This window comes from Heteronotia binoei, chromosome 13 (assembly GCF_032191835.1).
Source record: "Heteronotia binoei isolate CCM8104 ecotype False Entrance Well chromosome 13, APGP_CSIRO_Hbin_v1, whole genome shotgun sequence".
Classification (NCBI taxonomy): Eukaryota; Metazoa; Chordata; class Lepidosauria; order Squamata; family Gekkonidae; genus Heteronotia; species Heteronotia binoei.
Genome location: NC_083235.1, coordinates 9,054,740 through 9,070,667, shown reverse-complemented (window position 1 = coordinate 9,070,667; position 15,928 = coordinate 9,054,740). Strand labels below are relative to the sequence as shown.

At 48.8% G+C, this 15,928-nt stretch overlaps 1 protein-coding gene across 2 annotated transcripts in view; it reads right to left on the bottom strand.

Moving 5' to 3' along the window:
• Nucleotides 1-15,213, bottom strand: part of MECP2 (methyl-CpG binding protein 2) — a 150,474-nt gene extending 135,261 nt beyond the window's left edge. For both annotated transcript variants that reach the window (XM_060252806.1, XM_060252808.1), the window contains exon 1: nt 15,066-15,213. In XM_060252806.1, the coding sequence (XP_060108789.1) occupies nt 15,066-15,193 (128 nt within the window). In that variant the 5' untranslated portion in view covers nt 15,194-15,213. The remainder of the gene's footprint in view (nt 1-15,065) is intronic.
• Between the last annotated feature and the right edge of the window lie 715 nt (nt 15,214-15,928).

Below are 15,928 nucleotides of genomic sequence, written 5' to 3'. Positions count from 1 at the left end.
TCTCTTTTCATCGGATGTTAACAACACCTTTCCTGGCCATTGACAGCATCACCGATACAGCTACAGTCACTACTTGTAGATGCCATGGATATTCTTACAATTTTAATCGATAATTTGGTTCAGGTTTGGTGTAGGGGTTAAGCGTGCAGACTCTTATCTGGGAGAACCGGGTTCGATTCCCCACTCCTCCACTTGCACTTGCTGGAATGGCCTGGGGTCAGCCATAGCTACCGCAGAGGTTGTCCTTGAAAGGGCAGCTTCAGGGAGAGCTCTCTCAGCCCCACCCACTTCACAGGGGGGTCTGTTGTGGGGGAGGAAGATAAAGGAGATTGTGAGATGCTCTGAGACTCTGAGATTCGAAGTGGAGGGTGGGATATAAACCCAACATCTTCTTTTTCTTTCATCCCTCCCATTTTGCAAGTTGTTTTGGCCTGCTGCAAAACTAGCAACAAATAAATGAAGCCTGACTCAACCAAGCGGTACCCGAGATCTTCCCCAGTTTGCCAACTTCAACCCAGGAAAGTCTCCCTACAAATAGTGCAACACATTTTCCCCCAAGTGAAAGGAACACGCAATCAAGGTACTGAATGCAGCAAAAGGAGAAGGATTTCTAATGCTTACGACTAGTTAAAAGGGGGAGTTTTTAGAAAGAGCAAAAAGCCTGACAAAATGAACATATGAAGCTGCCGATCAGACCACTTGGTCTGTCAGGGTTAATACTGCTGTTGTGAACGGTAGGCCCTTTCCAGGGTCTCTCACAGAGGCTTTTTACATCACTTCCTACAGCTCTTTCGCCAGGCTTTCAGCTGAGACAGTGAGCGTCACTTGTTACCAGCCTCCCCCCTTCATTGCATCCCAGTGCTACAAGATCTGCTGGACTTGGACAACAGGCCATGTCTGTGAGGCAGAACCTGTCGTTTTAGTCTCTATTGCCACTCTGCAGTTTTAGATTTTATATATTTTAAATGGGTCTTTTTATTGTTTTACTATTGATTATTTTTATTTTTTTATTTTATCGATTTACCTTAAATTCTTATGCCGCCCACCCCACATACAGGACTCTGGGCGGCTCACAGTCATAATACAACAATAACAATACTTTATGATTATAAAATCAACACATATAAACGATTTATCATTTAAAACTTAAAAATGGTGCTGTAAAATTTCTTACAAAGGTGGTCCAGCTTCATTTTAGCTCTTTATAAGAACACAAGAGAAGCCATGTTGGATCAGGCCAATGGCCCATCCAGTCCAACACTCTGTGTCACACAGTGGCCAAACACACACACACACACACACACACACACACATATATATATATATATATATATATATATATATATATATATATATATATATATATATATATATATATATATATATATATATATATATATATATATTGTGGCTAATAGCCACTGCTGGACCTCTGCTCCATATTTTTATCCATTCCCCTCTTGAAGCTGGCTATGCTTGTAGCCGCCGCCACCTCCTTTGGCAGTGAATTCCACATGTCAATCACCCTTTGGATGAAGAAGTACTTCCTTTTATCCGTTCTAACCTGACTGCTCAGCAATTTCTTTGAATGCCCACAAGTTCTTGTACTGTGAGAAAGGGAGAAAAGTACTTCTTTCTCTACTTTCTCCATCCTGTGCACAATCTTGTAAACCTCTATCATGTCACCCCACAGTTGACGTTTCTCCAGGCTAAAGAGCCCCAAGCGTTTTAACCTTTATGATGCAACCCGCCCTTAGCCTGTTCTACGGGAAGGGCAGGCTAAAAATCAAATTAAATAAATAAATATAAATATATGGCATCTAGAGCACAAATGCTTTACAACTTTCCCCACACACACCAGCGGCCCACCTGGATGGGCATTCAGGTAAGTGTGGGAATGTGCTCTCACTCAGAAACCTAACAGTATGCCTTCTGCTAGACATTTAGCCAACTCTTATGGATGTACACTTCGTGGTATCTTAGGAAGCAAGCCCTCACACTCACAGGCAGACATAGATTTTGTTAGCCCTTAAGATGCTACTGGACTCTAGAGTCATTTCAAAAGTGGTGGAATGAGAGCTGGTGGAGAAGGTCATTTGGAGAGTCACTGCTTGCCAGATGGTGGCTAAAGTTCAGAAGGGGGAGAGGGGGGCAAAAAAATCCTCATTTTCGTTATTCGATTAACTTTCTGAGCTCCTAAAGCAGCAAAAAAAACAGGATTCAAGCACAGATTGTGAGGTATGCAGTGCAATCCCACTCACATAATCCTTACTTTGGAGTAAGGCTTGCTGGACTCAACAGGACTTCTAAGTAAAGATGCAGAGGGTTGGATTTCTCAGGTGCAGTCCTAAACTTTTCTTTTACCCTTTTGGCTAACATCCGGCCATTAAACTAGCAACATGCTCACATATCCCATTCAATGTCCCCTCTAAACTGTGAGCAAAAATTCTACTTTGTGAGCTACTGGCATTAAAGTTGTGAGCTGCTGCATAACTTATTGTGTCCTGGGGCTGTTTTTCCAGAGCTAAGACAAAAAATGTGTGAGCTGGAGGCTAAAAATCTGTGCGCTAGCTCACGCTAACTCAGTTTAGAGGGAACACTGATCCCATTCCACTATCCATACTTTTCTATTCATTCCAGGTTTCCTTCAACACCTCTCTGTCTATTGCCTAGCAAGTTTGCACAAAATTTAGTCCACTGCTTAACAGCAGTACTGCAGTCCTAAGCTCTGCTCACGACCTGAGTTTGATCCCCGGCAGAAGCTGGGTTTTCAGGTAGCCGGCTCGAGGTTGACTCAGCCTTCCATCCTTCTGAGGTCTGTCAAATGAGTACCCAGCTTGCTGGGGGGAAAGTGTAAAAGACTGGGGAAGGCAATGGCAAACCACCCCATAAAAAGTCTGCCGTGAAAACGTTGCAAAAGCAACGTCACCCCAGAGTCGGAAACGACTGGTGCTCACACAGGGGACCTTTCCTTTTCCTTTCCTAGATCTGAACATAATTTATCAAAGCTTGTGACTCCTGCCTGATCCTTTTAACTGGAGGTGTGATGGACCTAACCTGGGATCCTCTGCATGCAAAACGGATGCCCTATCACTGAGCCACGGCTCCACCATTTGGCCTTTTTCTCTTAACTTCTGCAAAGTGTCACTATGATAGAAGGCTGGATTACAAGACCTGTGCTTTGATCTCCATTCAGCCGCGAAGCTCACTAGATGCTTTGAGCCAGTGATCGTCTGAACTCAACCAACTTCACAGAGTAAGGTCAAACGGGAGAACTCCCGTCTGCAGCTCTGAGCTCCTTGGGGAAATTGCAGCCGGTGGAAAGTGCTGTCAGGTCTTAGCTGAATCATAACGGCCCCTCAATGTTTCAAGGCCAGAGACGCTCAGAGGTAGTCTGCCATCCCCTGCCTCTGTGTAGAAGACGACAACAACATTGGATTTATATCCCGCCTTCTACTCCAAATCTCAGAGTGGCTCACAATCTCCTTTATCTTTCCCTCCCACAACAGACACCCTGTGAGGTGGGTGGGGCTGAGAAGACTCTCACAGCAGCTGCCCTTTCAAGGACAGAGTCTCAGAGCGGCCTACAATCTCCTTTCCCTTCCTCCCCCACAACAGACACCCTGTGAGGCGGGTGGGGCTGAGAGGGCTCTCCCAGAAGCTGCCCTTTCAAGGACAGAGGCTCAGAGCGGCCTACAATCTCCTTTCCCTTCCTCCCCCACAGCAGACACCCTGTGAGGTGGGTGGGGCTGAGAGGGCTCTCACAGAAGCTGCCCTTTCAAGGACAGAGGCTCAGAGCGGCCTACAATCTCCTTTCCCTTCCTCCCCCACAACAGACACCCTTGAAGTGGGTGGGGCTGAGAGGGCTCTCCCAGAAGCTGCCCTTTCAAGGACAGAGTCTCAGAGCAGCTCACAATCTCCTTTACCTTCCTCTCCCACAACAGACACCCTGTGAGGTGGGTGGGGCTGAGAAGACTCTCACAGCAGCTGCCCTTTCAAGGACAGAGTCTCAGAGCGGCCTACAATCTCCTTTTCCTTCCTCCCCCACAGCAGACACCGTGTGAGGTGGGTGGGGCTGAGAGGGCTCTCCCAGAAGCTGCCCTTTCAAGGACAGAGGCTCAGAGCGGCCTACAATCTCCTTTCCCTTCCTCCCCCACAGCAGACACCCTGTGAGGCGGGTGGAGCTGAGAGGGCTCTCCCAGAAGCTGCCCTTTCAAGGACAGAGTCTCAGAGCGGCCTACAATCTCCTTTCCCTTCCTCCCCCACAGCAGACACCCTGTGAGGTGGGTGGGGCTGAGAAGACTCTCACAGCAGCTGCCCTTTCAAGGACAACCTCTGCCAGAGGTATAGCTGACCCAAGGCCATTCCAGCAGCTGCAAGTGGAGGAGGAGGGTATCAAACCCGGTTCTCCAGATAAGAGTCCGCACACTTAACCACTACACCAAACTGGCAGCCCAGAACTTTCTTGCTGGTCTCCCATTCAAATACTAACCAGGGTCAATACTGCTTAGCTTCTGTAATCTGACAGGATGAAAATGGGTGGGTTACGGACGCGATGCACAAAGTCCTTCAATCCCATATTCTGCCCAACACTGTAAACATATGGCAAGAATATCCAAGGCTTAGATCCTAGCTTCCTTTTCAGTCTGCACTGCATACCTCCCATTTGCCCCGATTACTTCCACCTGCAGGAGGAGGGCAATTTTTGCCAGTTTCCCCATCTCGATGTAGCCTCAACACACACTGTGACCCCACTTAAGAGGGTCTCGTCCTTAGACAAGATTGCAGTGGGAGGGTGGGGCAGGAATGCTGCCCCAGCACCAGTCACACTGCATTGAGTCCAAACCCAAGGGTCTGAAAGCGCCTCTGTATCTTTGGCCTATGACTGAGAACTATAATTGGAGACAGCCAAACACTAAACTTTTTGCTCTCCAGCAGAGGAACACAAGTAGTACATTTTGCATGACCTTTTGGAAAAAATAAATGGGTCTACTTTTAGGAGGCACTATCATGCACAACTGGGCAGGATAAAGGGGGAAACCCCATCACGCTACACATTCTTACTGTCACGGGGTAGCTTCACCATGTTACAAAACCACCCCTATCTTTAGAACTGGGGAACTAATGGGGAAAATATAGCATTTCTGCATGGCAGAGTTTTCTGAAAGAATCCAGAAGTAACACCACAAGCCTCGACGCCTTGTCCCTTTAGACTGACATGCTGATTGCAGATCTGACCCAACGACTCTATATAAGCTTGGTCTGTTTAAGTGGACTGCTGAATACCTAAATCAAGTTATAAATCAACAAGACAGTAGCGAAAGCGTGGACTGAAGCAGGTTTGCACTAACCACAGTTACGCTCTGCCTGCACTGAACTAACTAAAGGTGACTAAGGGTGCTCCGTATCTCTCTGTTCACACAATGAACGCTAGTCCCTTTTTATTCACATCCGCCAGGCATAGGATTTAGACGGGCGGGAGACTGACTTCACCAGGATCTTAACCAGGATTAAGTCAATAAGCCTAGCCTATGTTTAAATGTTGTACAGACAAAGGAGGCAACCCCTTATCTGAGCAATTATGTATTCCTACAACGTGAAATATCCTAAATAATCAAGGTCTGCTAATAATAAACAATTACACTTCTTTAAAGCCCCAGGGCATGGAGCAGTAAGATGCAGTACTGCAGTCCAAGCTCTGCTCACGACCTGAGTTCGATCCCGGCAGAAGCTGGGTTCAGGTAGCCGGCTCGAGGTTGACTCAGCCTTCCATCCTTCTGAGGTCGGTAAAAGGAGTCCCCAGGTTGCTGGGGGGGGAGTGTAGATGATAGGGGAAGGCAAGAGCAAACCACTCCAATATAAAAAAAAAAAAGTCTGCCAAGAAAACATCATGATGTGACCAGTGTTCCCTCTAAGCTGAGTTAGCGTAAGCTAGCTCACAGATTTTTAGTCTCCAGCTCACACCTTTTTGCCTTAGCTCAGGAAGGATGACCCCAGACCACACTAATTGATGCAATGGCTCACAGCTTTAAGGCCAGTAGCTCACAAAGTAGAATCCTTGCTCGCAAGACTCTGCAGCTTAAGAGGGAACATTGGATGTGAAAACGCCCCCATGGGTTGGTAACGACTTGGTGCTCGCACAGGGGACTGGCCTTTACCTTTTTTAAGTGCTCAAATGTCTTCACATAAGATGATGATGATATTGGATTTATATCCCGCCCTCCACTCTGAAGAGTCTCAGAGTGGCTCACAGTCTCCTTTACCTTCCTCCCCCACAACAGACACCCTGTGAAGTGGGTGGGGCTGACAGGGCTCTCACAGCAGCTGCCCTTTCAAGGACAGAGTCTCAGAGGGGCCTACAATCTCCTTTCCCTTCCTCCCCCACAACAGACACCCTGTGAGGTGGGTGGGGCTGGAGAGGGCTCTCACAGCAGCTGCCCTTTCAAGGACAACCTCTGCCAGAGCTATGGCTGACCCAAGGCCATTTCAGCAGGTGCAAGTGGAGGAGTGGGGAATCAAACCCGGTTCTCCCAGATAAGAGTCCACACACTTAACCACTACACTAAACCAGCTCTCCTCAGATTCTCTCAGCAAACTATTTGGTAACACCATAACGTTTTACCTCCATTCAGCAGGAGGAAGAAACAGGGCGCAGCGAATGGTGGCTTGCCAAAAATACTACCCAGCAAGTTCATCCCCCCCACCCCCACCCGACATGGACAGTCCAAGCCGGCCCAGTCTCATCAGAACTCAGGAGCTAAGCGGGGACAGGAGAGAAAGTGGGATATATATTTGATTTAAAAACTAAATAAATAAGGGTTTGCACGGAGAGGAAGAAAATGGCAAAAACCCGCAGGCCCTGACCTGGATGACCCAGTGCAGCCTGACCTTATCAGATCTCGGCAACTAAAGAGGCTCAACTGGGTGGGCTACTGGATGGGAAACTGCCAAGAAAAGCCAGGGTTGCTGCAAAGGCAGGCGATGGCAAACATTCTCTGTCTGCATATTGCCTTGAAAAGTCTATGGCAGGGGTGGCCAACGGTAGCTCTCCAGACGTTTTTTTTGCCTACAACTCCCATCAGCCCCAGCCAGCATGCTGGCTGGGGCTGATGGGAGTTGTAGGCAAAAAAACATCTGGAGAGTTACCATTGGCCACCCCTGATCTATGGGGTCACCTGCAATGTTCCCTCTAAACTGCAGAGTCTTGTGAGCAAAAAATTCTACTTTGTGAGCCGCTGGCATTAAAAGTGGTGAGCTCCTGCATCAATTATCGTGCTCTGGGGCCATCCTTCCTGAGCCAAGACAAAAATGTGTGAGCCGGAGGCTAAAAATCTGTGGGCTAGCTCACGCTAACTCAGCTCAGAGGGAACACCGGTCACCGGCAACCTGACAGCACTTTCCACCACCACCAAGTTCACAGCCGAGGTTCACAACAAACTTAATCACTACAAACAGAATCCATTTTCAACTTTATAACAGATAAGGACTCCCCTGGCAGTGGGCTGGCAATCGCCATGTCCTGCTGAAATTCCAATTCGGCTGCTAGAAGTTGGCGGTGGTGTCTGCGGCGCTAGAAACGAAGAGAGAAACATCACATGCAGCTCAGATATTGAAACCAAAAGGCAGGTCCCTACGTTTCGTTTGGTTTCGAAGTCGCTACCCGAGATCTAAATAATAAAGGATAAGTTAGAAGCGACATTCGGCCTGCTTGCCTTGATGCAACTCACCTAGTGACATGTACAGGAAACAAACGTAAAGGTGTGTTTGTTTACAAAGAGGAATGGCATGGCCGAAAACTGCAAGTCTGGCCAACTCTGCCATAGCGCTGAAAGGCACAGTGCCAGAGAAGACGATACTTCTGCCGCTCTGGCCAAGGTCTATGATCTTGAGATTTACGTACAAAGCGTTACGAAGAACATCAATTTCCAACTCAAAACGCTTAGAACTCATGCCCGCAAAAGTCACATTTCGCAGGAACCATTCCTACCAGCCTCATAGACAACTATCAAGAGGAACAAAAAGATAAAAGAAGATGATGATGATGATATTGGACTTATATCCCGTCCTTCATTCCAAATCTCAGAGTGGTTCACAATCTCCTTTATCTCCCTCCCCCACAACAGACACCCTGTGAGGTGGGTGGGGCTGAGAGGGCTCTCACAGCAGCTGTCCTTTCAAGGACAACTCCTACGAGAGGTACAGCTGATCTAAGGCTATTCCAGCAGCTGCAAGTGGAGGAGTGGGGAATCAAACCTGGTTCTCCCAGATAAGAGTCTGCCCACTTAATCACTACACCAAACTGGCTCTCTATTAGAGCTATGGCTGACCCAAGGCCATTCCAGCAGCTGCAAGTGGAGGAGTGGGGAATCAAACCCGGTTCTCCCAGATAAGAGTCCGCGCACTTCACCACTACACCAAACTGGCTACACCAAAAGTGATGACTGCCTTACTGTTTGGGGCATTCAAGTATTATCTACACTCAAACACATGTCACACTCTACAATGTCAAACACTTCAGTTTAATTTCCCAACAACACATGAAATTATACTCTAGATATGAGATCAGAGGGATTACACTCTAGATATGCCCAAAAGCAAAATGTACTAAAGGCAGCGCAACTTAACATTTTATCTTCAGTTTGTTAGAACGCAATTTAATGTTAACTCAGAACGCTTAACATCGTTGTGGCATCTACAGATACTTAAAACATGTTTCGACCAACTCCGTAAGCGTGTCAAATACCGGCGCGTCATAACTCTGAATTTCAAACCCAGGTTTGTGTATTCTCCCAAAGCCGCACATATTTTAGCCCGATGAACAAAAAGCTCCTTTGCGCTCGAAAGAATCCACTGCAGTGAAAAGGTAGAAGCGGCTCTTTGTGCAGTGTTTTCAACCAGCGGAGCAAGATGTTTGCAAAGAACAGGCAACGAGGGTGGTAGAAGAACTAAAGACCTCAGAGCACAGCTAACACATTCGCATAGCCAGCTTTTTTGCTTATAGGCCCAACCGTCGCTGCTGTGCAAGCAACACGTGAATTACTGGTAGGACGAAGTCACATTTAGATACCCTCAAGAATCCGGACTACAGCTATAAACAAAAGCATTTGTTTGATTAGTGGCTGTAGGTATGGAAGTCCAGCCCTACGTTATTGGCTCCCAACTGTCGTGATCGCATGATTCAAGCGTTGCACGATTACTATTACTGCATGATTCAGGCAGAATCCCAATGCCCCACAGATATAGGTTCTTGGTTAATTTACCCAGGGGATACAATATTAATAAAAAATATAGATCGCAGCTACATGCTGTAGGGTCCATTCAAGCAGCGGAAATTGAAGTAATTTAATAACTCAGCATAACCAACACCTCAGTGCCATACGCGGCTCTTCAAACTACAACAGCGTCAACCCAGGGAGTTAAAAACGTCTATAGCGGCGCTAGGACTGCACGGGACCAGTGTGAGTACGCTAGGCTATGTTTTCAGCTGGATATCACCTCTGGTGCTTTTCCTCGGTTCTGATTGGGATGGCGCAGGCTAGCCTGATCTCAGAAGCTAAGCACGGCCAGCCCTGGTTAGTATTTGGATGGCAGACCATCACCAAAGTCCAAGAAGACGACATTGGATTTATATCCCGCCCTCCATTCCAGATCTCAGAGTCTCAAGAGCGGCTCAAAATCTCCTGTATCTTCCTCCTCCACAACAGACACCCTGTGAGGTGGGTGGGGCTGAGAGAGCTCTCCCAGAAGCTGCCCTTTCAAGGAGAGAGTCTCAAAGCGGCCTACAATCTCCTTTCCCTTCCTCCTCCACAACAGACACCCTGTAAGGTGGGTGGGGCTGAGAGAGCTCTCCCAGAAGCTGCCCTTTCAAGGAGAGAGTCTCAGGGCGGCCTACAATCTCCTTTCCCTTCCTTCCCACAACAGACACCCTGTGAGGTGGGTGGGGCTGAGAGAGCTCTCCCAGAAGCTGCCCTTTCAAGGAGAGAGTCTCAAAGCGGCCTACAATCTCCTTTCCCTTCCTCCTCCACAACAGACACCCTGTAAGGTGGGTGGGGCTGAGAGAGCTCTCCCAGAAGCTGCCCTTTCAAGGAGAGAGTCTCAAAGCGGCCTACAATCTCCTTTCCCTTCCTCCTCCACAACAGACACCCTGTGAGGTGGGTGGGGCTGAGAGAGCTCTCCCAGAAGCTGCCCTTTAAAGGACAGAGTCTCAGAGCGGCCTACAATCTCCTTTCCCTTCCTCCCCCACAACAGACACCCTGTGAGGTGGGTGGGGGTGAGAGAGCTCTCCCAGAAGCTGCCCTTTCAAGGACAGAGTCTCAGAGCGGCCTACAATCTCCTTTCCCTTCCTCCTCCACAACAGACACCCTGTGAGGTGGGTGGGGCTGAGAGGGCTCTCACAGCAGCTGCCCTTTCAAGGACAACCTCTGCCAGAGCTATGGCTGACCCAAGGCCATCCCAGCAGGTGCAAGTGGAGGAGTGGGGATGGCCTTGGGTTCCCCCAGGTAGGAGACCTTACCCTTCACCACTACACCAAACTGGCTCTCCGGTTGCTACACAGAGGCAGGCAATGGCAAAACCACCTCTGTTCCTCTCTTGACCTGCCCTGGATGGCCGAGACCAGCACAGTCTCATCGGATCTTGGAAGGCAAGCAAAGCAGGTCCTGGTTAGTACTCGGATGGGAGTCCACCAACCAAGTCCAGTGTTGCTATGCAGAGGAAGGCAACAGCAAACCACCTCTGAACATCTCCTGCCTTGAAGACCTCATGAGAGGGTGCCGCAAGTCCGCTGCCACCTGACGACCCTTCACACACTTTTTCTTATTCCATTTTTAAAACACAAGGGGGGAGGAATTGTCAAAGAGCATCCTGTGTCCACAATGACCACTGGTGTGCATGTGCTCTCTAGGCAGATCCAATGTTATCAGGGAATGAGTAGAAAGACATGGCCTCCACTGACTCCTTGGTCCTGCCTCACCTTGTGGCACCTGCAGGGCTTGTATATATAATGCAGCACCGGCGGTTCAATCAAGCCTGTCTCAGGCAAGGCGTTTCTTAGGGATGGTGTAAGCAAGGCTGGAAACAACAGGGAGGCAAGTGAAAGAAGCACACTCCTCAGTCCCCCGTGGGCTTTCCGCCAGCGATGAGAGGTCGGACACGAAGTGACAGAAGACCGATACGATCTGGATAACTCAGAAGAAGCAAGGAGGAAATAGTTGTGAAGGGGAAGCACACAAGGGGTTATCACAGGGAGAGACCAAAGAGCGCTCAGAGAAAAAAAGAAACCCAAAGCCTCTAAATTAGAAATGACAGATTCTGACTGTTCACCGCATTGCAAAGACGGTGCAAATGTTACTTAATAACGCAACCCGAATCTTAGCCAAAGCGGCAACGGTTTGCAACGTTTCCAAATTTGGGTGACACTGACTACAACATAAGGCAAGACAGACAAAAATTGTAAATCATCGTCGTGGTCCGTGAAAAACAACTGCAGGAACCAAACTGTTCCAAGCAAGCTTCAAGTTCCCTAGAATTTATCCTTTACGTCCAGCACATTTTAAGAGTTCTGTGAAACTCCAAAGCTTGCTTACAACTTTTATTTTTGGGGGAGGTGGCTTTAATTTAAAAGGTGTTACATTACCAATGTCTTTCAACAATACAAACAAGTAAAAGAAGAAAGAAGAATAATTGAAGAATTGCAGATTTATACCCCAACCTTCTCTCTGAAACAGAGACTTAGAGGGGCTTACAATCTCCTTTATCTCCTTCCCCCACAAACAGACACCGTGTGAGGTGGGTGGGGCTGAGAGAGCTTTCACAGCAGCTGCCCTTTCAAGGACAACCTCTGCCAGAGCTATGGCTGACCCAAGGCCATTTGAGCAGGTGCAAGTGGAGGAGTGGGGAATCAAACCCGGTTCTCCCAGGTAAGAGTCCACGCACTTAACCACTACACCAAACTGGAAGATAAGGAACACTAGTAGTCAGTGTGGAAAGACAGAGGCTGAGTTCTTGGGCGGGGGGGAGGTGTGAGGGGCAAAGAGCAAACGATGACAAACGGGATCTCTCCTCTACCTCTTTGCATCCATTTAATTTCCACCATTAGACACACATTATACAAAGGGCATTTTCAGGAGCATGCCACAGGTTCTTATTTTATGTATTGCATAAAGATTCCCATTACATTGGAGGGCACTTGACTAATGGCCAAAATGAAATAATTCCATGGTCTTGATCCACCACTGCCATCCAGGTGGTGTATCTAAGGAAAAGCTACACTTCACAGGAGAACAACAACATTTCCTTGACAGCGACAGCCATAGCATGCCTCTGTAAAACCAAGCCCACATCAACAAATGAGGAAATTGCACCCACTTCAAGAAATTAGTTTACTACCTAGATAGGGGTTCCACACTATGCTGAAGTCACGGCATCAAACAGCACCATACTCCAAAATACTGGCACCTTAGATTACTGCAATGCAAGCAAAAGTTTCCCAGTGTTTTGACCTTTTTAAGTTTGCGCCTAGAAGCTTATCCTCAAAGGAAAGTCGAGTTCCTTAAGAAACGGAGTCAACATTACGCTAGAAGTTATAGTGCGTGTTTCATGCAGATACCGAAGCGATGTAATAAAGACTCCAGGATATATATTTGCAGCATTCCAGATACACTGATGAAAGAGTAGGTGAGACAACACTTTTAAACACAAGGAAACAACAGAAAATCCATACAGCTAGGAAGGTAACGTAAGGACTCCGGAGTAACTTAAGGCAATTTAAAAGTTCATTACAAGCCTACAGCGTGTGGCAGATAACGCACTGGAAAACTTCCCAGGTTTCATAAACAAAAGCTAGGGAATATCACCTATGAGAGTGACAAACATCATGACTTTACCACCGAAAATGCTCAGCTAAGCTTAAGCCAGGCAAAGGAATATCTGGAGGAGAGAAAAAACTGCTAAGACAGTGTTTCGAACCCCACCTGAACCCAGCAAACTGAACTCTGTTAGGAGGGCAGAAAATGCCCAGATAAATATCCCTGTGGACATCCGCCCATTAGACTATAAGCACTATTTGGAAGAACATTTAAGCCCTAGTTACCTAGGTACACATGGGACACATCCGTTAAACCAAAACCAACCAGATTTAGATAAGATACTCCATTTTGTTTACTATTTAACACTGAAAACATGATAAGAGGAGATAAATCACAGCAAGGCCAGAAAAAGCGGATAAGGTTCTGTATTACGGATGGCCGTGAGCTCGTATCCTAAACGTTTCGATGATGAGAGAGTCAGCAAAAGAAGATAACATCAGAGAATCATCGATAACGACACCAAAAAAATGGAAAAGTTAGCATCGACAGGGGTGGCGTAAAACATGTGCCAGAGCAACATCATTTTCACTGCTCAGACCTCACATCAGGGGAACGACGCCCCCCCCCCCGGACATTTCCAAAAAGGCAACGCAAGGAAAACCTAAGAGCATCCCGATGGAGCTGCCAGGCACACTTCTGTGTTGGCGCAAAACAACTAGCCGGATCCAAGCGGGGGGCATAAACAAGGGCCATCCCTCTCCCCCCAAAATCAAAAGGCCTTCTTGGGGTGGCATTACCCAAAGGGCGGGCAATATTTTAGGACCTCCAGTTCAGTTTGGATGGCAACAGTTGGGGGGGATCATACGGATATATAGCAGGGGTGGCCAAACTTGCTTAATGTAAGAGCCACACAGAATGAACAGCAGAGCTTTGGGAGCCACAAAACATGAACATTAGATGTTTGAGAGAAGAAGGAAGGAAGGCAAATAGATGGGGAAGGTGAGGGTGAGAGGAGGTGGAAAGGAAGCAACTTTAAATGCATTCTCTAAGCTGCCAGTTGGCTTGGCGAAATGATTTAAAGAGAGATGCCTTCTCCAAGCTGGCTGGGGGCAGTGGGGTTTTTGAGAGCCACACAATATGTGTGAAAAAGCCGCCTGTGGTTCCCGAGCCACAGTTTGGCCACCCCCTAATATATAGGACGCAGGGCATCGAGTGGTTTTTTTTAAGGAAGTGGGCATGTGCAAAGGGCAACCTGGAAAGAAGTTGCCATCGATGGGGCACCCCATGGCAGGCCAGGTCAGGAAAAAAAAAATCCAGGGAGGAAGTGGCTGGGAGGAGCGAAATGAGGGGCAGGAGAGGCGTCACCATATACATATATATTATACACACGCCAGGGGTGGCCAAACTTGCTTAATGTAAGAGCCACATAGAATAAACATCAGATGTTTGAGAGCCGCAAGACATGAACATCAGCTGTTGGAGGGAGGCAAATAGATGGGGGAGGGAGAAGGGAAGGAGAGGTGGAAAGAAAGCAACTTTAATTGTAGATGCATTCGCCAACGTGCCGGCTGGCGGGCCTCGGAGAAGTGATTCAAAGAGACAGATGCCTTCTCCAAGCCAGGTGACAGGGCATTGGGGGCTTCGAGAGCCACACAATATATTATTATACGTGAAAGAGCAGCATGTGGCTCCTGAGCCACAGTTTGGCCATCCCTGATATATGGGATGCTATACACACACACACATATATATAGGATGAGATCTAATATGGGATGGAGTGGTTTTTGAAGGAATCGGGCATGTGCAAAGGAGGGCAACCTGGGGAGAAGTTGGCATCGATGGGGCACCCCATGGGTCGGGGGGGGAATCCATGGAGGGGGTGCCTGGGATGAGGGGAAGAGAGGCGACCCCAGCAGGGAAGCCCCCTGGGCAGCGGTGACCTCTGACCCCCAGCCCCCCCTCGGGGCACACCCCGCCCCAACTCCTCCCCCTCCCCTCCCCCCTCGGGGCGGGGGTCGCCCCTCCCCCTGGCCGGGCCGAGGAGGGGGGGGATGGGTGGTGACGCACTCAGGGGCCCTCCCGGCCGCGCGGAGGGGAGGAGGAGAAGCCCGCGAGCGGGAAGAAGGGAAGGCGCACCCCTCTTTCTGGCGCATGGTCCCTTCCAGGGTCCCCCCGCGCAAGGGTTTACGATGGTTCGGCCCGGCTGTCTTTTTTTTCCCCCTTCCTCCCGCCCGCCAGCTCTCGCCTCAGGTCACTCACAATCTCTCTTCGTCTCCGCTCGGCGCCGCCGCCATTTTCTTCGCAGCGAAGAACCCGCGGGGGGGGGGGCACAGACCGAGCCGGAGAGGAAGCCCGTAGCGCCTGGCTCCGCCCCCCTCGACCGCCATTGGCCGTCGGGGCCCATCAGTCAGGACACCCACCCGAAGTTATTGGCCGGGGCTCTGGCACCCGGGCGAGGCTGCCGCGTTCCCGGCGGCCGTTAGAATTGGCGGGAAGCGCTGTCAGTTACAAGGATGAAAAGGGGGCGGGGGGAGCCAAGCCCGCGTTGTCGCTGATTGGAGGGGCGAGGCTGAGCGCCTGGCGATAGGGCTGCTGGCTCATCGGTCAGCGAGGAAGGGGGCGGGGCTTAGCTACAGGCTGAAGGGTTTTAAAATGTAACGGTTTTAACGGTCGTGTTTCTTCTTTCCCTCAGCCCGTTTTACCTCATCGGTCTGTGTTAGGCCGCCATGCTATGAGTATTAGCTTTGTCAGAACAACACAGTGTGGGAAATTATACAAAGACTGGCCCCGTTTCACTGATGCCAAGGCCATGTTTCTCAAACCAGTATATAACTTGCCTTAACTATGGTATCCATTTGTGCAGCCACAGTATATGTGAGGCTGCTAACATGAAGACCTCACTACATGCAACATGGCTGCCCTTATGTCAACCTTTATTGACCTACTGTGTATTTGTGCAGACAAACACCACCCTATTCTGTTCTTTGGTCAGATAGCTAAGCACGCTTAATCCCTATCCTGGCTACAAAATGGAGGCACTTTCGTTATGGCAGTGCGCATGGGTTTCTTTTTTCTGGTGTATATCCATATCATGGTACAATCGCATCTCAGCTCCTACTCAA